At 45.2% G+C, this 23,133-nt stretch overlaps 1 protein-coding gene across 5 annotated transcripts in view; it reads right to left on the bottom strand.

The window, feature by feature from the left end:
- The window catches only part of LOC139274818 (glutamate receptor 4), a 255,245-nt gene that overhangs the window by 102,367 nt on the left and 129,745 nt on the right, over positions 1–23,133 (bottom strand). For all 5 annotated transcript variants that reach the window (XM_070891511.1, XM_070891512.1, XM_070891513.1 and 2 more), the window contains exon 9: positions 2,983–3,093. In XM_070891511.1, the coding sequence (XP_070747612.1) occupies positions 2,983–3,093 (111 nt within the window). The remainder of the gene's footprint in view (positions 1–2,982; positions 3,094–23,133) is intronic.

The raw sequence follows: 23,133 nt of genomic DNA, 5'->3' as shown, positions 1-23,133 counted from the left end.
CATTGGAACAGGCACAGTCTCATCTGAGGGATGGCAACTCTGAACGCTGCACTCACTTAATACTACATTGGAATGCCAGTTTAAATTACGCCCTGAAGGCCTGGAGTGAGACCTGAACCCACACCATTCTGACTAACAGTAGCAGCACTGCCAACTAAACTGAGCTGACCCTATGGCCTAAAAATTCCTAGTTGCAGAGGGTGTAAATCCCATTTCCACCCAGAGATGGGGGACTCAGAAACCAGCTCTTCTGGAATTCCACCCAATTTAAATTATACTTGGGGTGTGTGGGTTTGCCCACTCCACTATGTCAAGGGGATGTGTTGGGTGGAGTTCTGAGGCTTCCATGGGAAATTGCTCCCTTTGCACGATGAAAAGCTTCAGCGGAATTCATGCCTGCTGTGACCGATGTGACTTCTCTGAGGATTTCTAATGGTTCCAAATCTCTACTAGGTCTAATGGTCCCAAATCGATCCAGGAGGTGATTATTTTCTCTCGCAACAGAATGACTCCCTTGCAGCCAGAGTTTTAAAAAGCAACAGGTTATTTGTCACATATTAAAACCGAAAATGCTGGAAATCTCAGCAGGTCAGGCAGCATCTGTGGAGAGAAACAAAATTAACGTTTCAGATCTGTGACCCTTCTACAGAACCCGAAGGGTCACAGGCTTGAAACGTTAACTCTGTTTCTCTCCATAAATGCTGCCTGACTTACTGAGATTTCCAGTATTTTCTGTTTTTATTTCAGATTCCAGCATCCGCAGTATTTTGCTTTTGTGTCGTGTTGTTGTAGGTTATTTGTCCCAATTGGGATGAGATGAGGTGGAGTGGCAAGGCACCACTTTGCTTAAGAATGGCAGATCGGATCAGGTTACACTAGAGCATTGATGCACCCTTGTAAATGCTAGCAGCCCTCCCTGGTTATACAAATGACCCTGTTCCTAGAATTGAGCAAGGGTAGCCGGGGGTATCGCTCGCCATACTGACGCTGGTCGTGTGGGGCCACAGTAATTTCCACGCATGTATATAATAGTCACTTGCCTGTCTCCTGTGGCCTACATGCAGATATAGCTTACACCGTTTAGACATATTTATGCTTTTGGCACAGTGGACAATAAAGATGTAGATTTCAATATCTACGGGGAGGCAGGGAGGGAGTTGGGGAGTCTGTCGTCGGCTGGGAAACCTGGAAATTCCGTGACCGCAGAGGTCCTGTTAAATTTAAAGGCAGGACTTCATTAGAAATGTTTCATTCCATTTCCCGCCCGGCAGCCAGACAGATTGAGCGGGAAAGCCTGCACTACAAGGCAGCAGCCAGAGAGCACTGGGGACAGACCCGGGAATCGAGGACATTGGGGGCTGGTGGTGTAGCAAGGGGGCTTGGAGCAAGGCAGAGAGGGAGGGCGAGCTTGCGGGGGAGGGATGCGGGGTGGAGAGAGATTGCGGGGAGGGGACTCCGAGAGATTGCAGGAGCAAGATTGTGGGTGTTCCAAGCGATTGTAAGGGGCGGGGAAAGATTGCAGGGGGATGGGAGGGAGGCAGGGGGGAGAGAGAGACTGCGGGGAGGGGTGCCCGAAAGATTGCAAGGGGCGGGGAAAGATTGCAGAGGATGGGAGGGGGGCGGGGGGAGAGAGAGACTGTGGGGAGGGGTGTCCGAGAGATTGCAAGGGGCGGGGAAATATTATGGGGGATGGGAGGTGGGCGGGGGGAGAGCGAGACTGTGGGGAGGGATGTCCAAGAGATGTCAAGGGGCGGGGAAAGATTGCAGGAGTCGGGGGTGGGGGTGAGTTCGGCTGATCGTGGGAGGGTGTCTGGAGATTGCAGGAGAGAGGCAGATTACGGAAGGTTTGCTTGAGGGGCTGGGGGGAAACACTCTTGGAAAGTCCCTCATCTGCTGGGTCTGGCAGCTTTAACCTCTGTGCAGTTGCCGGGTTTCCCGAGCTCTGGGAAACCCGACCCAAAGCCATTAAATCCAAATGATAAAATCTGATGCACAGAGCCTCTTTTAAATATTATAATTATTGACCCGTCTCTTCGGAGCTGGTTACTCGTCCAACCCCAAACTGGCCCCGGTTAAACCAGGAGTAGACACGTTCGCGATGAGTTAGGTTCGGGTGTCCCATTTTTAAGAATTTAACCCACCGCCGCCCACCCCAACACTGTCCTGCCCTTCCTGGGAGTTAAAATGACCCCATACTGTTGGTGAGTGAAAATCTCACACCTCCATTGTTGGTAGTGCTGGTCTGAAGGCTGATCTCACACATCATATAAACTGGTTGTTAGCAGGACTTCCTTTCTGTCGTATTCTGTGGCCATGCTCTGACATTGATAAACAGGATTAAGCAACCCAGATGATTTATTATGGTACCAATGAACATTTTGCCAAGCTCTATGCTGCAATGTGAAGACAGAGGTTGAAATTGTACTAACTGTTCTCAGTGTTTGTTTTTATCTGTATCAGACACCAACACAAACCATAAACCTGTTTTGCTATTGTCTCCTTTTAAAACAACACATTTTTGATCTACTATTTCTTCAATTTATTGATTTAATATTATTTTCTTGGTTTGGAATTTAAGAAATACAGCAGTGTGTTTAAGGAGCCTTAATCTGGTAAAGCTGGTGACAATAATTTAACTACAAACTCTGTATCAAACAAAGATAGGATTTTTTTTGAAAGATTCGATATTAAAATATATCAAAGATTGTTAGCAGAACTGATATATGCAGGTGTATAGGCTGCAGATCAGAAGGCTGTAGCTTGACCTTATTCCCCAGGCAGTCTGTCACATGGTTAAGAAACAGGAGGGGGAAATTCTATTTAAAATGGAGAACGTGTTAAAGAACAATTAAAACAACAATGAGTTAATGACAAAAATAATGACATTCTGGTCCTTAAAACTGGTGAAATAAGAACTAAAAACAAGAAGTACCTGGAGTGCACATGTACCTACGAGAATAAAACAAGAAACAACTGGCTTACCAATATTGTAGTGACATAAACAGTCCTGTTTTCTATGGCGGAAGAATCATTCGGGAACATCATCTCATTCTGAATTAGAACTAGTTTATCTGCATCATTCCAGTAGCCAATCTATTAATCAGAAAGTAAGTAATTAATGCCTAGGCATTTTGCTTTGTGCCTGTGTACTGATCTGCTGCTATTATCAATATGAAGCTAATCATTTAAAGACTCATATCTATTACTGGAAAGGAGACTTTGGGGCCGAAATTGCCCTGTTTTGCGCCTCCTATTAGCACCTCCGAGGGCGCTAACGGGGTGCAAACCTGTTTTCGGCCAGGGACAGGGTGAGTGCTATTGGCTCCCGCAAAATTATGCGGTAGTTAGCGGCGGCACTGACATGGTAGTGCCGCACCCCGCAAGTAGCGCATCGGGCCACCGTGCAACCGGCAATTATGTCATCGCCGTGCGCAGCGACCCCTTAGTGCCACACTGTGACCCATTTCCGCCCCGTGGCGGAAATTTGCCAGTGCCCCACAAGGGTGTTGCGAGCAGTGTCAGCGCCAGTCTCGCAGGTCGCAAAACGGGCCGACATCCGTTCGCGGTGTGGAAGTTAAGGGGGAGATGCGCTGTGCCTCACGCCGCCATTTTCTCCTTTTGGCCAACTCACCAGTCGGCCCGTCTTGGTCCTCCGTTGCGTGGTCCAGCCCGTCATCGTGCAGCCCAGCACTCCATTTGGGTGCCATGCTGCAGCCTAGGTATCACGCTGCCCTGGTGGCCCAGTGGAGGCGATCAGAAGCCCTTGCAGGGTGCGCAGTGGCCCTCCCCTTTAATGGGAGGGGAAGGGTGTTGAAGTGCATCAGCCTATGCGGAGAAGCTGCATAGCCCTGCCAAACATGCCTGAGTAGTGCCCCCAATCGCGCCCCAACAGGAAATGGAGCCTGTGACATTGCGCTCCACTTCCTGTGAGGGACGGTAATCGCAATTTCACGGTTGGGGTGGGACTTCTGTACCGGGCGCAGGAAGACCCGCCATGACTCAGTTACCACCCCCAAATGGGGTGCAGGGCAATTTCGCCCCCTTTGTTTTGACCATTAGGCGCAAGTGGTGCAATAATATATTTTCAAAGCAAAAGCAGATTTTACATAAGAACATAAGAAATAGGAGCAGGAGTAGGCCATCCGGCCCTTCGAGCCTGCTCCGTCATTCAGTGATCTTCGAACTCAATCTTACTTTCCTGCCCAATCCCATAATTCCCTTAGAGTCCAAAAATCTATCAACACTATTTGACTGAAATTATATCACCACATTGTGCTGTTCGACAAATGAACTATAAGGTTCTGGATAAAAACATGCCAGGAAAGACAGTATCCTTTTAAAGCAATATAAAGAGATAACTTCAGTTGCACGAGAGCAAAATCAAACCTTTTCACTCGAGTTCAGTTTGAATCCAAATTAAGGAGAAGTCAGTGAATTTTATACAATCCATAAACATTCCCATGTGACTTAGATCTCAACCATTTAAAAATTGTATTTATTAATTCACGGGATGTGGGCGTGCTGGCAAGCCTACCATCTATTGCCCATCTCTAATTACCCTCGAGTAGGTGGTGGTGAGCCATGCACTTACTGCCATTCTTGAACCGCTGCAGTCCGTGAGGTGAAGGTACTCCCACAGTGCTGTTAGGGAGTGAGTTCCAGGATTTTGACCCAGCGATGATGAAAGAATGGCGATATATTTCCAAGCCAAGATGGTGTGTGACTTGGAGGGGAACTTGCAGGTGGTGGTGTTTATTGTATATGTAGGCACTCTGTTAATGATTCCACGAGGCAGTGGTATGGTACTTCAACTGTGAAGACTGATTATTGCAGCTCCTAGAGTGAGGACACCAAGAGGTGAGCTCCCTTTTATACTGGGTTACCTGCAGTGTAACCCTTAGGTCTCCAGCTGCAACACCCTCTGGTTTACAGGTAAGGTGTATACAGGGTGAAGGTACATCATAACATTGTAGGCATGTATACATAACAACACTTCCCCTTAAGCATTTTTCAAGTTCTTATTGCCGTGACCAGGGGAGGTGATTAGTAGTGGGCTGTGGGAGGTTGTGGTGAGGGTTGTGTGGGTGCCAGGTGCTTGAGGCTGGCCTCATTCATTTCCCCCCCCCTCACACACAGACCATGTGGGTGTCACTGTTGTGGGCGAGCCAGTGCAGTGGGTTGGGTACATACTCTGTCGAGTGGGTAAGTGGTGGTGTGTTGTGGTGGGCAGGGCCACAGGACTGTGTGGGCTCCTTGTCCTCCATTGGTGATGAAAGTCTCGTCATCCCAGGGTCCGCCAGGAAAGCTGGACGGTACTGGCCTCTCGCTCCCGGTACTGCCCCTGGTGGCCAAGGGCTGTAGGGCATGTTATAGAGAAAGATTTTCCCATAAAGCAATGGCACCTGTAGCATAATGTTAGAACTAAATATGTAACTGTAGTATTAAATGTGTGTGTAAAATGTATGAAGGTGGCTGCTCGTGGTTCAGCAAAGCCCCAAGGGATTTCAGCTAGCAGAAAGAGACTGCATTCCTTAGTTACTGATAACTGCTGTTTCTCACACAGGAACACACGTAAAAAATGAGTTCTGCAGATGTCCCTAATCAACGGGCTTTCAGGCCTCAGACAAGATGTCCTGTTCATGTTAGAACAATATGACTCTGTAACAGGATTAAGAATAAGCAGATTGCCCAAAGACAGCACAGTAAGATAAGGGGGACTCCGACCATGTCACAAGACATTGAATAACTCTCAGCAACACATGAGACAATCACGCAGCCACCTAATGTTTAGAGACCACTTCTATTGGTCTATTTGAATCTATATGTAATCTATAATCAATATGATTGGATAGTGTCTGGCCGAAATGGGCTGATGTAACTGTAGTAAACTGTTGTAAAACATATAAATATCCATGAAACCCTTTGTTCGGAGGAGAGGGGTGCCTGGATGCACCAGTGGCTTCATCTCCCCACCGGCGTAATAAACCGTTTTGATGTATGGACCGACCCTGAGTGACGAGTGATTCTTGGAGGGTACATTCACGCTAACAATGGCGTCATGAACAGGATATTGCCAAGGCCGTTGGGACACCACTGGAGAATCCAGGTGAGTATTGGCAATAGATCCCGGGGGATAAGGGACCAGGTGGTGTTCAGAGGCCGACACAATATCCAACCTGTAAGGAGGATCGGACCAACAGGCAAAACGGTGGTAGGTAGTCGTAAGGAGACATAGGGCATTGCGGGAACAGCATACGTGTGACCTGACAGTAACTAGGAACGGTCTACTACAAGTCACACTGGGTACAGGCGGACCGCTGAGAGTTAGATGGTCTACTACAAGTCGTGCTGGAAAATAAAAGGGTTGACCTCTGAGAGCTAGATTCCGAACGAGCTACCCACCCCAATATTTGCGAGTTAGAAAGGTCTACTACAAGTAGCGCTGGAAAAAAAAAGCGGACCTCTGAGAGTTAGACGATCGGCTACAAGTCACGCCGGGTAAAAAAGGGCGGACCTCTGAGAGTTAGATCCCTAATGAGCTAACCATCCCCAATACACAATATGGTCAGTATAACAACAAAACTCGAGTGGGGGCCTGAAAGGTCCATTACCCGCCACCTGGCGGAGAAACAAAAGAAAATAATAGAAAAGGCCTGGGTTCTAATTCTTCTAGCCTACGTGAAATTAACAGAAAAAATAAATCAATCATGTATTAATCTATCATCATGTATTAATTTATTTAAAAAACCCTGATAGTGACTATCTTAAGTGATGTATGGATCCAAAAAAATAGAGCTGGCCAAAAAATAAGCTTTGTTGAATGAAGAGAGACTTTTGTGAATGTCTGTCTTTGAGTGAGAGTGCTTGTGTGATTTTTTGGACTGTGGAATTCATTTTTCATGTGTCTGAAAGCCTGTTTGGAAAAATGGTGGAGCTGTCTGTATGTTTTAGCTCCACCCACTTTTTCAGACAGAGTGAAAGATTTTTTAATCCTTTGTAGTGTTGTCCTGCATGTAGGAAATTTTAAATTAGAAACGCTAGTGTGGATTTATTCGGATGATAAGTTACGGAGCTAGGAAATGCCCAAAGGATATAGATTTGTTGAGCAAAAGATAAAAAATACATGGTCCCGGTGGTTTTAAAAAAAAGTTTATTTGACACGCTCACTTACTTGTCGAAAGAAAACCCGGAATCATTGATTACATTGGGTTGAAAGACATAAATTTAATCTGGGAATGAGATAAAGAATGCCTTTAAAAAAAAATCCTGTGTAGGTCTCTCCCCAGTTGCGGGCTGGGGAAGTGTGCTCCCATTTTCCTTTGTGTAAAACCTTGACGTGAAAGCTTCTAGCTCAGTCAAAAAAGTTTTAAATAAAAGATTGGCATTACAACATTTGAATTGGGATTTTGAGATATTAAGAGAAGGCACAGCAAAATACTGAGATAGATTCAAACTAAAAAAAAATTAAATTAAATCTGATCTCTTAAAAAAAAAGAGAAATAAAACTAAAAGGTTTGGAAACAATCTGGAAATACCTTTAGGGATCAAGTCAAACTCCTGGGCAAGTGGTGAGCTATCTGCGAAGGTGTAAAAGGGACTTTTGAAAAAAAAATTTTAAAACGGCAAGCTTTAGCAGTTTAGAAAAAAAGGACATTGTAACGGCCTTGAAACTGGAACATTTGAGATAACGAAAAGCAGCTCTCAAAGCCTATGTGCTGGACTCCGTTCTAGTTATGGAAAAGACGAAAAAAAGATAAAGATGCAACCATGAAAGAATACAAATTGAACGAATTTGAAAGAAAAAGTGTCTTCGATTGTCTGATGATTTTAAATTAACAAATTTACGGAGACACGAGCCCTCTGTGTAAAATACAAAACCTAATTTGAAGAAAGGAGATCTAAAAAAAAAAGACGTAACGTACTCAATTTTTAAAAAGTGTTTGTGATGGAAAAAGACATAACTTACTAAATACTAGTTGATATTGGCTGTGAAAAAGATATTGGTTTAATTGAAATTTTTTTTTGGAAGAGGTAAAAGACACTCTCCATTGATAATGATTTTAAATTACGAGAAAGTTTCACTGCAGTTTGAAAAGATTTCCAAAATGGACGTTGTTTATCAAGAAAAGTCCCAACAGTCTAAACAAGCAGGAGCGTTTTGAAAATAACGAGGAGAAAAGATCTAAGCTATGCGAACTCAGCACAGAAAGAAAAAAAACTGTGAATTAGAAAATCTTACTGAATTTTAAAATTCTTATAGAAACTGGAACTGGCACGGAAGTTTAGATTTTGTGCTGAGAGAGAAATAAAACACAAGATTTACCCAGTGAATGGCACCTTAAAAAAAAATGTTGGAATGTATACAGCTTGTGTGAAAATTGGATTTCAGTAAACAAAATAGCTATTAAAAATGTGTGGTCTCGTTTTAAATCAATTAAAAAAAAATCTTTGGCAAGTACTTGAATTAGAAGTTTAGAAAAAATTGGAGTTTAATCTAAAATGCTGTCTTTCCTGGTGAGAATACTTTTATTATGACGGCTTTACTAATGATTTCTGCTGTTTTAACGGATTCCTAATTTCTAAGCAAATTTTGAAGGCACAAAGACTTAAAAAAATATATTTTCGGATGATTACGCGAAGTCACGTAATGACATCAGGCCTTCTTACAAACCCTTTCCATTGACAGCTGTTTTATATTGGACATTATTAATTTGGATTTCTTAATAGAATAAATAAGACTCACCTGACAGATAGAGGAAATGGTGGGATAGTCAGGATAAAAATAAAATAGAACTAGCTTATGTAATAATACTTGCCTGATACAATAAAGAAATAGATACTCAAACAAAACAAATTCAAGAGTTAAAAGCTAAGATAAATGAGCTGGAAGAGATTAAAAAAAAAACGGGACCAGACGGATAGTGCAGTGCGCAGCCATAGCACCATCACCTATGGCAATAGAGCCAATGTACCCCACGGTGGGTAAGTGGAGTCCACAAACCCAACCTAACCCTTACCTCCGATTTCACAGAGTGACCTCGACATGCATGGGTAAAAGATGAGTAGATCAGAACCTAACACCTGGTGACGCCCAGGATCTGTTTAAAATTTGCAGATAAAACACACACCGAGATGGAATCACAGTGGCCACCTCAGCTCTGCGGCATGATACTAGGGATCTCGACACTCATACAAGCATCAGGTAACCCGGATGGACTACGGGGGATGCAGCAAATGCAGGAAAGACACACTTACCCAAACTATGGGATCTTGTTTAATTTAACAGATGGAATATGTATCCCAGCAGCCAAGGGCTGGAGCAAGGACAGAACTCATTTTAGCACATAATGTTAAGCATGGAATTGTGCCTGTTCTGATCAATATCTCAGGCATACAAATGCCGGAATATTGTACTGAACAGGCAAGGAAGATGTATAGTGTATTAAGTAAGGTTGTAATGCAGCAGGCTGCCGATGCCATGGGTGCCAGTAGGTTCCGAGGACAAGAGCAGGTGCATAGGCATAAGAGAGGAATAATTAATGACGCTGCTACCGGCTTTAATACCGGAACCTCCATAGTAAACTCACTGGATATACAAGGTCTGAATGAAAAGGTGGAACAACTTAAAGGGGTGATGAGGGAACGACTAGAGTGGGCAGAGCAGAATCAGAAAGACCAAGCCGACTTAGGAAGGGAAGGCATGGAGATACAGTTAGATGGAATTTCAGTAATCGAGACACATGGCAAAACAATTAATCGTCTAATTGACAGAGAAAAGGAAGATGACGGAAAGCTCCGACAAGGGCAACTCTGTCACGCTTATGGTTTGTGGATGGTGAGACAGATACGACACAACCTCGATCAGATCCAATGGGGGGAGGTACCAGACTGGGTAGAGAGCTCACACCTATCTCAGCTAGCCAAGCTGAAGGGGACACTGGATAACTGCACTCTAAAGGGACTAACCAGAATATACCCAGCGATCCCAAACTGCCAAATGGGCAAAGCTGCGGGAGTGGAGATTATCTTGATGATCCCTATAGTCACACGAGATTCAGGTCCATTTCCCCTTTTATCAACTGGAGAATATCGGGATTGTACGGGACAATGCCTCCCTCCATTACTATTTAACCGCAGACTCTGCTATCCGTAGAGATAACATGCTATACGGCGTCTCCGACAGGGTGCAAACAAAGGGGCGAGGTCACAGTGTGCCCCCACCCGGTGGGACAGGGAGAATTAGATGAGTGTGGTTTTAATTGAACCGATGGATGCGTTCTGGAAATAGTACCTGCCCCTACACATTTTGCCCGGGCCGGGTACGGAGGCAAAGGGAGATACTGTGTCTCCACCACGGAATGTTCATATCAGTATTACGGCTTGCAATCCAGATCCCGCAACCAAACTTCTGCTTTACACCACTACGACCCGCTACTATAGGGCAAGCTCACATTATCCAAGTTAGACGGCGAAGTACCGAAATCATTAACGCTATCGATCAGCTCCACGATCACCTGCAGGACTATGATGAGCCAGAACAGGCCCCAATTCCCCATTTAGCGGAAGTACTAAGGGAACTAAGACTCAGAGTCAGAGAGTCTGTTAAACTCTACCACCAACTATGGACAAAGATTGAGATACTGGAGAAAGACACCGACACAGAGCTGCAGGATGAGAGTTGGTGGAGGAGGGTTTGGAACTGGGTGATGAATGTCAACATCCACCCTTGGATTCGAATTATATCACATATACTGGTCAGAATACAGCTAGTCCTACCGTTAGCATGGGGAGTCATGGCTTGCCGGACCTGCAGATATTATGCACAACAACGGCGGTTTAGCACCAGAGTTCAGATAAGCAAGGAAGTTCGCCCGACAGGCGAAAGGAGCGATTCGAACTATATTAATTTGATCTAAAACAACTAGGACTCCTGAAATCGCGTGACTGGTCAGCACGTCGAAGCAGGGAGTACCAGGTGATACAAAAACATAAAATAACATAATATAAATTAGTGTCGGTTTCAGGGGGCTAGGACTAGCCCCTTTACCGAAAGGGGGGGATTGTTATAGAGAAAGATTTTCCCATAGAGCAACGGCACCTGTAGCATAATGTTAGAACTAAATATGTAACTGTAGTATTAAATGCGTGTATAAAATGTATGAAGATGGCTGCTCGTGGTTCAGCAAAGTCCCAAGGGATTTTAGCCAGCAGAAAGAGACTGCATTCCTAGTTACTGATAACTGCTGTTTCTCACACAGGAAAACACATGAGCTCTGCAGATGTTCCTAATCAACGGGCTAATAGGCCTCAGACAAGATGTCCTGGTTCATGTTAGAACAATACGACTCTGTAACAGGATTAAGATAAGGAGACTGCCCAAAGACAGCACCCAAGGACAGTAAGATAAGGGGGGCTCCGACCATGTCACAAGTCCATGAATAACTCTTAGCAACACATGAGACAATCACGCAGCCACCTAATGTTTAGAGACCACTTCTATTGGTCTATTTGAATCTATATGTAATCTATAATCAATATGATTGGATAGTGTCTGGCCGAAATGGGCTGATGTAACTGTAGTAAACTGTTGTAAAACATATAAATATCCATGAAACCCTTTGTTCGGAGGAGAGGGGTGCCTGGATGCACCAGTGGCTTCATCTCCCCACTGGCGTAATAAACCCGTTTTGATGTATGGACCGACCCTGAGTGATGAGTGATTCTTGGAGGGTACATTCGCGCTAACAGGCCGATCTGAGGCAGGTTGCCAGTGCCGGTGGCTGAGCTGCCCATTGACTGCTGTCCCTGCAGTGGGTCTGCTCCCACTGGGTGTGTGTGAGCCCTTCCTGGGGCATCACATTTGTCCCAAAAGTCCAGGCCACATGGTCAGGTATCCCGCTGGAAATGGGGGTCTCCCAAGGGGGGATTTCTCTGGCATTTATATTGTACTTGTAGAACCTGGTGTCCTTTAATAGTCTACTTCCTGCATACAAGACACATTGGTTCCGATCATACATAGTCGAATCTACACTATTATCTCTCTTTACATTGTTACTTACAGCATTTACATCACTTCCTTGTATCTCGGTCTCTCCATACATGGTTACATTTATCATTTTAAAATTTCTATCATCATCATTAAATATTACAAACTTGTCCTTAACCTACACAGGTTTCATTACATTTTCCTCATCAGTTGCTCCGGCATCACAATTCAACGTTACATTAGCATACCTGCATTCGCTAACTGCATTTTAACTTTAAATTCCTTGTCATCTTTAGAGTGAAACTGTCCTTTTAATTTCTTTGGGTTACCGGTCTCCTTTAAGGGGACCTTCCAATCCGATTCGCCGCTCGGGGCCACGTGTCGCTCTTCCAACGCTGCCCCTCGTGGTCTGGTCGCAGCCATTTTGATTTTAGGTTCTTCTCCTCGTGCCGCCATTTTCTCACTCTCCTCCAGGTAGGCTGTGGTGATCTTTTCCTTCTCAAGTTTAGCCACAGATGTCGAGAATCCACTTTTTTCGCCGATCTTCTTCCCTTGGAGTCCTGCCTCGCCCGGAAGGTGAGGTCTGGACGTTCGGTTTTGGTGATCTCGCCACGGTGTTGTGGAGTCATCGGCGTGCAGTCGAGCTGGACGGTAGGATTTCTAGGTGCAGCGATGGATCCAAGTTTGGGAGTGCATGGGATGTTGATCGTTGGGGCCTGGAGGCCGTCGTCACTTCGACCGACTTGGACCTGCTTCATCCAACTTCTTCCCAGCAACGATCTACAGGGAGAGTTTGTTCATCACCCTGGGAGACCTGGACGTCCACGCTGCCAACGAATGGGATTTTGCCTTATGTGTAGGTGAACAGCTTCGCCTGGACAGGAGACAGTTTTGGGCGGGATTGATCCAAAGTTTTTCAAATGTCGTCTGGCTCATCAAAGACTGACTCACCCCTGTGTCGATCTCCATCGAAACTGGAACTCCGTTGATGTCTACTTCCATCTTCCACGGGGAACTCTCGATGGAGCAGGTATAAATTCCATACTCTTCTTTCGGGGTTGAGCAATTTCGTCTTCATCAGTGTCAGAGCCCAGGTGATCAGCCAACTCTTCAGCGATGCAGTGAGTAAAGCTTTTTCTGCACATTCTCTGAAGGTGACCTTTCGCGTTGCAGCCTTTGCAGGTATAGTCTTTGTAGTGGCACTGGTGGGCCCTGTGGTTTCCTCCACAGCACCAGCACGGGGCTAGCTGGTTGGCCCCATGTGGCGGACTCAGGATTGTGGGACTCGGGGCAGCATTTCTGCCTTTAAAAGTCGCCATTCGGTTCACTGCGCTCGTCAGGTTAGAGTCCTGGGTGTGGGTCATCATTCGCTTGGAGTCGCCGACTGAAATCATGATGGTCTGACTCACTTTAATTGCCTTCTGCAGGGTGACTGTGATGTCTGCAGAGAGCAGTTTGTGGAGGAGGCCCTCGTGGCCGATTCCGATAACAAATATGTCCCTTAGAGCTTCGGTAAGGTGGTCACCAAAATCACACGGTGAAGCCAATCTTCTTAAATCTGCAGCATACTTAGCAATTTCTTGGTCTTCGGATCGGCGGTGAGTGTAGAACCAGTGCCTGGCTGTGAGGATGTTTCCTTTGGGTTTTAGTTGCTCTTGTATTAAGGTTACAAGTTCCCCATAGCTCTTGGTTGTTGTCTTCGCTGGAGCTAGCAAGTCCCTGATGCGGCTGTGGATAGTGAGCCCACAACTACTAAGCAGGATGGCCCTGCGCTTGTTCGCCAGTGTGGCCGGTGTGTCCCCATCCAGGTCGTTGGCTATGAAGAAGTGTTCTAACCTTTCCACGAAGGCGTCCCAATCTTCCCCATCGGTAAATTGTTGGAAGTTGCTGAGATTCGACATGTTGTGCGTGTAGTTCGTGACCTTGTCGCCAGTTATTGTATATGTAGGCACTCTGTTAATGTCTCCACGAGGCAGGGGTATGGTACTTAAACTGTGAAGACTGTAGTCCTTTATTGCAGCTCCTAGAGTGAGGACACCAAGAGGTGAGTTCCCTTTTATACTGGGTTACCTGCAGTGTGCAGGTAACCCTTAGGTATCTAGCAGCAGCACCCTCTGGTGTATAGGTAAGGTGTATACAGGGTGAAGGTACATTCAGTGTTACAGTACATCATAACATTGTAGGCATGCATACATAACAGTGTTCCCATGCACTTACTGCCATTGTCCTTCTTGGTGGTAGAGGTCGTGGGTTTTGGAGGTGCTGTTGAAGAAGCCATGGTGAGTTGCTGCAATGCACCTTGTAGATGGTACACACTGCAGCCACGATAGGAGGAAGTGAATGTTTAAGGTGGTGGATGGGATGTCAATCAAGTGGTCTGTTTTCTCCTGGATGATATTGAGCTTCTCGGGTGTTGTTGGAACTGCACTCATCCAGGCAATCAAGGGGCAGAATCTCCATTGGCTGGAGTCATACCTAGCACAAAGGAAGATGGTTGTGGTTGTTGGAGGTCAATCATCTCAGCCCCAGGACATCACTGCAGGAGTTCATCAGGGCAGTGTCCTAGACCCAACCATCTTCAGTTGCTTCATCAATGACCTTCCCTCCATCAAAAGGTCAGAAGTGGGGATGTTCGTTGATGACTGCAGAGTGTTCAGTTCCATTCACAACTTCTCAGATAATGAAGCAGTCCATGTCCGTGTGCAGTAAGTCCCAGGCAACATTCAGGTTTGGGCTGCTAAGAGGGAAGTAACATTCACGCCACTCAAATGCCAGGTAATGACTAACTCCAACAAGCGAGAGTCTATCCACCGTCCCTTGACATTCAACGCTATTACCATCGCTGAATCCCCCAACATCAACATAGTGTGGGGTCACCATTGACCAGAAACTTAAGTGGGTCAGCCATATAAATACTGTGGCTACAAGAACAGGTCAGAGGCTGGGTATCCTGCAGTTAATGTCTCACCTCCTGACTCCCCAAAGCCTTTCCACCATCTACAAGAGACAAGTCAGGAATGTGATGGAATACTCTCCACTTGCTTGGAGGAGTGCAACTCCAACAACACTCGACACCATCCAGGACAAAGCAGCCACTTGATTGGCACCCCATCCCCCACCACATGGGAACACCACCATCTCTGTTCTCATCCAAGTTCCACACCATCCTGGCATGGAAGTATTTTGCCGTTCTTTCATTGTCTCTGGGGCAAAATCCTGGAACTCCCTCCCTAACAGCACTGTGGGAATACCTTCACCACACGGACTGCAGCGGTTCAAAAAGGCCACCACCGCCTTCTCAAGGACAATTAGGGATGGGGAAATAAATCCGGGCCTTGCCAATGACATCCACATCCCAGGAACTAATTTAAAAAAAGAATGTTATAAAGATCAACATTGTGAATTTAAACTTAACAAAATTGGAGAACGCAGACAAAAGTCAAAGAGACAAGATAGGAGAATGCAGGGGGCATGTCTACAGAGTCAGAAATCTGCTACACAGTCAAACTGACAAAATTTATGCTGATTTTGACACTGCTGAATTGAACCTGCAGGCTCATCAGTTTTCGTTCCCTGATTATAGTGACGCACAGAGGTTGAACTGAGTCTAAAGTGGCATACAATTTAAGCTCTGACTTACAATTAATATTATATCGGCTAAAAAGTCGGGGGCATAACGCCATCTATTACCGGCAAAAAATGGCGGCGAGTCCCGGGGCGTCCTCCATTTTTGACGTCCCGGTAGCACTGCGGAGTGGTGTCGTCAGTCGGTGTGCAACAGTGACTTAACGTCACCATGGCCAACTGTGATCCTAGTGCTGAGTTCAGCGCTGGGTTATAACTACATCAGGGAAATCCAGCGTGGAATAAAACTGACAATCAGCACCTCTTAAAGGGACACACACATCTTGCATTTAAGCTGATGGACTGGATTTTTTTTTATTTTATTGAAGTAGTGGCTTACTGCAATACATGTTAAAAGATATTTTTAAATGTGTAGGGAGTTCTGCTGGAGGCTTGCAAGGCCTCCGATAGTAAAGGAAGGCCTTTGAGAAGACAGAAAATGCTGCAATGCAAATTCTCAGCAGGTCAGGCAACATCCATGAAGAGAGAAACAACATTCACGTCTCAGGTTGAGATGCCTCCTGACCTACTGAGTATTTCCCGCATTTTATGATGTAGTTTCAGATTCACAGCATCCACTCGCAGAGGGAAGAGGAAGATACAGTAGAGGAAGAAGCAGAAGTGGAGGAAGCAGAAGGAAGGATGCATCCCAGACAGCCCTTTCTGACCGGGATGGAATCATCTGCCTGCAGTACCATGACCACAACCCCAATTCCCCTTTCAACATTGGCCTCACATCTTACTTTCCTCTGTTACTCACCATCACAGCATCCTCTTGGTCATTTAAGAATTCTTTTTAATGTTACTTCTTCTTCAGAAGGTAGTTGAGCTCTAAGGGCTAAAAACTGCCTATTTTTAAATGATTGTTTATTTTAATTTAAAAAGGCGGATGCCCTTTAAGGGACTGAATTCCTTTCTAAAATGACAACCTTGCATTAAGAGAAGGATGTTCTTACTGCAATGATGCTATGGCCACGCTAATTGGCCTCCTCCGGGACTACCAGCAGGAGAACCGGCCTTGCACACTGAGTTTCGTGTTGGGCTAATGTTAATTACCAGGTGGCACCAATTTACCAGTGCTGCCAGTGCTATAAATTTCAGCGGCCGTTAACTGCAACCCAAAGTAGGAGAGGAACGAGGAATGAGCAGAAGAAGATTGGGAAAGGGGGATGGGGAGGAGCAGAAGGGAGAGTAGTGGGAAAGGCAGACAAGGAGTGGAAGAGGACAGGGGAAAGGGGACAAAAGGGAGGGGAGAGGGAGAGGGAGCTGTCTAATGGCAGGCACTAATGAAGTGCCCTTGCAAATGTGATACATCTATTCCTGTTATGCAAATATACCTGTCCCGGGAACAGTGATTGCATATCCGTTTTCAAGCTAGGACAGACTGAGGTTCTATTCCACCACACTTATGCCAGTGCAGTGGAAGCCCAGGAATTTCAGGTCCTCAAGCTTTTAAAACCCAAGCTTGGCGTCACCTAACCACTACTTTCCAATTGACCACATCTTTTCTTTTACTCCTTGACGGTGTCACGAACTGTGGATCTTGACCCTTTTCCTTGGTCTTCCAATGAAACAAAGACTCCCCAAAAGGTTATACATTGTCAGTAAAACTGTTAAATGCAGTTAATGCCTCAATTATAGTGAGATTACTTGTCATAACTCATGAAAATGTAACGTTAGTAAAGATGTTTGGCAGATGTTATCCCATTTATCCTGAATGTTCTCAGCAGGGCAGCTCCATACTAAACTATTACTGCGGTTATTTTGCTCATGTATATGTATACTCAGTGGGACTGAACTCGTGGCCCCTACAAATGTGTACCTGTAGGGGCAAGTTGCAAGTTCTAGGTTTAGGCAGGCACTGTGCATGCGATGAAACCCGGAACTTGCAATCGGTCAAGAATCCTCTTGACAAAGAGTTGGGCTATTTGCAGGCATAAGGCCTGCTTTTACCAGCGTAAGTTTAAAAAAATAGTAAAATACAATGTTATCACTTATTTATATATTAAACCCTGTCTTTAAGGTAAGTTTATTTTTATCCCCGTTAATACATATAATTTTTTTCAAAATAAATTTTTGTTTAAAACATTTAATTAAATGGGCATTTTAATTAATTTTAAATATGTAATTTTTTAAAAACTTATTTCATGTGTTTCTATATTTTTAGGTTATTCCCATTCATACTTATGACAGCTCTGTCCAAACGGAATTACCATTAGTACGAATGGGGTTCCCCTACTTTCATTGGTTGGGCAGGCCCATGTGATCCCAGGGGTGCTTGCAAAGTGCCTGCATCCCTGGGATACGTGGGCCTTTACGCAGGCCTACGCATAGAGGCCCAGGACCGCAAGTCACTGTATCTCCCAGACCACCAGGTAAATTCGTAGCTTTTTTCAGGTCGGTGGCTCATGCCCACGGGAGGCCTCCAACCGCAATTTTTTCACCAATGTAAATATCCACATGGGCCATTTTGAAAAAAAATACTTTTTAACTTTTCAGTATGGAGGTGTTTGGGCAGTTGGGAGTGCTGGAAGGAGATTTGAACTCAGATAATTTGTGACCATAGCGACTGTTCATCAGTGTGCATGAATCAGGTATGCTGAAAACAAATTCCTTGATGCGGTCTAATATCCACCAATAACAGTGCCACATAAAAGTTATAAGGGGAAAAATTGGTGTACGACAAGAGAATTGCTGGTGTCACTGACAACTCGAGTTAATTGCTGCAGCGCTACTGAGCAAAAATTCGTGCTGGGTGCTGACGATGTGTAGCGCAGCACTAATTTACCATGGCATTAATGGAGGCCTCTGACCTGAAGTTCCCATCCAGATTTGGCATTGCAGCATCTTACAGCCTCGGGGACTGAGGTTGTGGAGCTTGCAAGGAACTGTGGGCAATTAAAGGGGCTATGAATTAAAGGGGCAATGCATTCAGAACCAATAAAAATTACAATGCAGTGAAAAAATGCAGCTTTCAGCCCTTGCTGCCTTTCAATAAAAAGATTGCTATTAAAAAGTTCCAACTTCAGCACATAAAGCTAAATTTCCTTCTGAACCTCAAGAAATGGTAAAGGTGTTTCAGCACTAACACAAATGGCTCAACAAGCCAGGGAAGGAGCACCCAGGGTCTCACGGACAGCACTCCAGCTTGTGCTTTGTGCAGAGGCTTCAACAAAACAACAGAGGTCCTCTAACCACATGGGCCAGAAGGCCCTCCAGAAGTAACGATGTGGAACAACATCACCTAGGCCGTCACTGCGAGCAATGTCACCTCCACCTGGTGTCCAAAGATGCATTCACTGAACTCATGACATCAAAACAGTGGTCAAGGTCAGTGAATGCATCTTCAAAAGCTGTCTCCTATCAACGGCACCACTAGCCTCGCACACTGCTCAATGCACGAACTCCCTCAACAATCACTCACCTACCAACAATCTGTACCAAACATGAGGCACACCTCCCATTCCTAGTCTCACCTCACCCCCTTGGAGGAGACGGTGCTAGCCATTCTTGGCAGGGGCATGACTGAGACTTTGGCCAGTGGAGGGGCTGAAAGGATACAAGATGCAGATATCCTCATACGGTATCCTCCCTCTCGCTTGCACCTCATGCTTTCCTGCCATCCGTCACCACAACTCCACCCGTGTGCCTACCTAATTTCACATGCCCAAGAAATGCAGCCTGGCCAGCCAGTGGTTGGCCAAGAAGGAGAGGAGAGTGAAGAAGAAAAAGAAACACCATCACTTGATTTCCTAGCCACCAGCTCCTAAAATTCATCCTGCAAGGCCATTTTCAGTGACCCCTACTGAAAGTCAGCAGCCTTCCACCAGCCATACTGCAGCTACTGGGGTAGCAGTGCGTGACATCAGTAGGATAGGCAAAGGCACACACAAGAACGTCACTAAGGGTGCATAAGACTGCATAAGGGTAATGAGTTGATTTCTTGATTTCATATTGAATGGATAGATGTATAAAGTTGAATTGGAAAGTTTGTTTTGTGGTGGCTTTCATTTCAGCATTGTGGCCAAGAGGATGTTGTGATGGTCAATACAGAGGAAGGTAAGGTGTGGGACAAATGTTGAAAAGGGAATTGATGTTGTGGTCACTGGTACTGCAGGCGGATGATCATATCCTGGATATCCCGGCCAGAAAGGGACTGTTTGAGATGCAGCCATCCTTCTGTTTCCTCCTCTTCTGCATCTTCCTCTTCCCTCTGTGAGCGGATGCTGTAAATCTGAAATAAAAGCATAAGTGCCCAACCTGCTGAGCATTTCCTTCATTTTCTGTCTTCTCAGAGGCCTTCCTTTACCATCCGAGTCCTTGCAATCAACCAGCAGCACTGCCTGCAATCCATGCACACTTTTTAAAACTTTTAACATGTACTGCACCAAGCCACTACTTCAATGAAATATAAAAAATACTGTCCAAAAGCTTAAATGCAAATTTACCTGAAAGATATGTGTGTCCTTTAAGAGGTGCTGACAGCGTCTTTGTCAGTTTGCTGCACGCTCGCTTTTCAAAGCGAGCTTCGGAACCAGTGCTAACTCAGTGTAAAGATCCAAGTTCATAGAGCGTGTTTTTAAGTTGGCATTGCTTGCCGACTGACGTCTCGCTCTCCATATTTGCATGTCCAAGGTCAGCGCTGCTATTGGCAGCACTATGGCCTTCACCTAAATGGCGGCCACCGAGTCCCGTGCCTGAGGTAGGCATCAGAGCGGCGGCCCCCATTTTTCTCAGCATTTCAATGCTACACAGTATCAGCTTTGGCTCACCGGGTAGCAATCTCGCCTCTGAATCAGAAGGTTGTGGATTCAAGTCCCACTCCAGGGACCTGAGCACAAATAAATCTAGGTCGACACTCCACTACAGTGCTGAGGGAGTACTGCACACTCGGAGGTGCCATCTTTCAGATGAGTCGTTAAACCGAGGCCCTGTCTGCTCTCTCAGGTGGACGTTAGGGTTAGGGTAAAAGATCCCATGGCACTATTTCGAAGAAGAGCAGGGGAGTTATACCTGGTGTCCTGGCTAATATTTATCCCTCAATCAACATAACAAAAAAACAGATTATCTGGTCATTATCACATTGCTGTTTGTGGGAGCTTGCTGTGCACAAATTGGCTGCCGTGTTTCCTACATTACAATAGTGGCTACACTCCAAAAGTGCTTCATTGGCTGTAAAGTGCTTTGAGACGTCCGGTGGTTGTGAAAGGCGCTATAGAAATTCAAGTACTTCTTTCTTTTCATGGGTGGCGGTAAATAGCCCAATTACTGAGCCAGAGGAAAAAATTATGAAACAAAACGTCTTCAGATCCTGAAAGTAATCAATCAAGTTCCAAGTGGCCACAGTGACTGGGGGACAGATACTCCAGTCCTCACCCATCTGGAAATCATCCAGCTCCCATTTGAATGTTTACAGCAAATCCACACTCAAAATATACAAATGGGCAATTTGTTCCATAGGTTGATGACTCTCAGAGACAAGAAACACTTCCTGACATCTTATCCGTTATATCACTTACACTCATGTCCCTTGATCCTCCCCAACCTATCTAACACAAATAGCCTATCCACATGGACTGAATCCAACCCTTTTATTATTTTAAAGACACCAATCAAATCTCCTCGAAGTCTAGTGCTTTTGTAAAGTAAAAAAACCCAGCTGTGCAAGGCTGTTGTGTAACTAAGGACCTTTAAACTAGCTATCCATCTCTGAACCTTTTCCAGGGCCTCTAAATCACCCACTATGTAAAGGAATCAAAACTGGACAGAGTATTCTAAATGAGGCCTCACCAGGGGTTATACAAAGAGCGTGTAGTATTTTATGTTTTGTATTTGTTCATCCTGGAATATATCCTAACACTCTATTTACTTTTGTAATAGCCTCAGAGATTCATGTACTATAATACCCAGGTCTTTTACCTGCTCAACAGCCTTGAGCACACAACCTTGCATGGTGTACACATGCTTGGCTTTGTTCCTACCTGCATAACACTATATTTATCTATATTAAAGGACATATGCTGGATGCAAGGCCATTCCCCTATCACATTTAGAACTGTCTCTAACTTTTTCTAAGCCCTATCAACTGCACATATCTTTGTATTATCTGCGATCATGCAGACAGTTCCCCAGGTGACTTCATCCAATCATTGATAAAGGTGGTGAAAAGCAACGGTCCCAACACTTGCACAACTCACTAGTAATCAGTCCTCGTGTAGAACCACTGCCATTCATAACCACCTCCTGTCTACGAGAATGCATTCAATTCTTTATCCAACCCAAAAATCATTATCTAACCCAAAGATTTAATCTTAATAAGTGGATGGTTGTGCATCACCTTGACAAAGGCATTTTGAAAATCAACATATATAATGGCAACCATGCTACCTATATCTACCAAACTCATAACTTTTTCAAACAAATTGAACCAGGTTAGTGAAACTTTTTTTGAGCTGATTTCCAGAGGTAGGTGAGGACTGGAGTGTCTGTCTCCCAGTCATGTGCTGATAATGGTTCTGCTGTTACCATTCACAGCTCCTCGAGACCCATCTTTTGTTTCTTTCCTTATTGTATCACTACCCCCTTTTGCACCATCATCCCTTTTGTTATTTAGTCACTCCAGCCATCCACCCTAAAACAGACCTTTCCTTTTGTTACTTCCTCCCCTCCACGCGCCTTTGTTGCCTCTGTACTTACTTAAAAATTGTCACATCTCCAACTACTTTCAGTTCTAACGAAAGGTCACCGAACTGAAACGTTAACATTCGTGCCACACAAGTTCCAGACAATGACCACCGCCCCTTGACATTCAACAGCATTACCATTGCAGAATCCTCCACCATCAACATCCTAGGTGCCACCATTGACCAGAAACTTAACTGGACCAGCCACATAAATACAGTGCCCACAAGAGCAGGTCAGAGACTGCGGCGAGTGTCTCACCTTCTGACTCCCCAAAGCCTTTCCACCATCTACAAGGCACAAGTCAGGAATGTGATGGAATACTCTCCACTTGCCTGGATGAGTGCAGCTCCAACAACATTCAAGAAGCTCAACATCATCCAGGACAAAGCAGCCTGCTTGATTAGCACCCCATCCACCACCTTAAACATTCAGTCCCTCCACCACGGGTGCACCGTGGCTGCTGTATGTGCCATGTACAAGATGCACTGCAGCAACACGCTAAGGCTTCTTCAACAGCAGCTCTCAAACCCACAAACTCTATCGTCTAGAAGGATAAGGACATCAGGTGCATGGGAGCACCATCACCTCCAAGTTCCCCTCCAAGTCACACACCATCCTGACTTTGAAATATGTCGTCGCTCCTTCATCATCACGAGGTCAAAATTCCAGAACTCTCTTCTTGACAGCACTGAGAGTCCCTTCACCACACGGACTGCAACAGTTCAAAGCAGCGGCTCACCACCACCTTCTCAAGGTCAATTTCAGATTTCCAGCGTCTGCTGTATTTTATCTTTGTATTAGTGAAACATGACCTTCTTTGCCTGAAGCAATGTTGAAAC

The sequence above is a fragment of the Pristiophorus japonicus genome, chromosome 10 (assembly GCF_044704955.1).
Source record: "Pristiophorus japonicus isolate sPriJap1 chromosome 10, sPriJap1.hap1, whole genome shotgun sequence".
NCBI classification, from domain to species: Eukaryota; Metazoa; Chordata; class Chondrichthyes; family Pristiophoridae; genus Pristiophorus; species Pristiophorus japonicus.
Note: the sequence above shows the minus strand (reverse complement) of the source record. Positions and strands in the feature narration are given on the sequence as shown.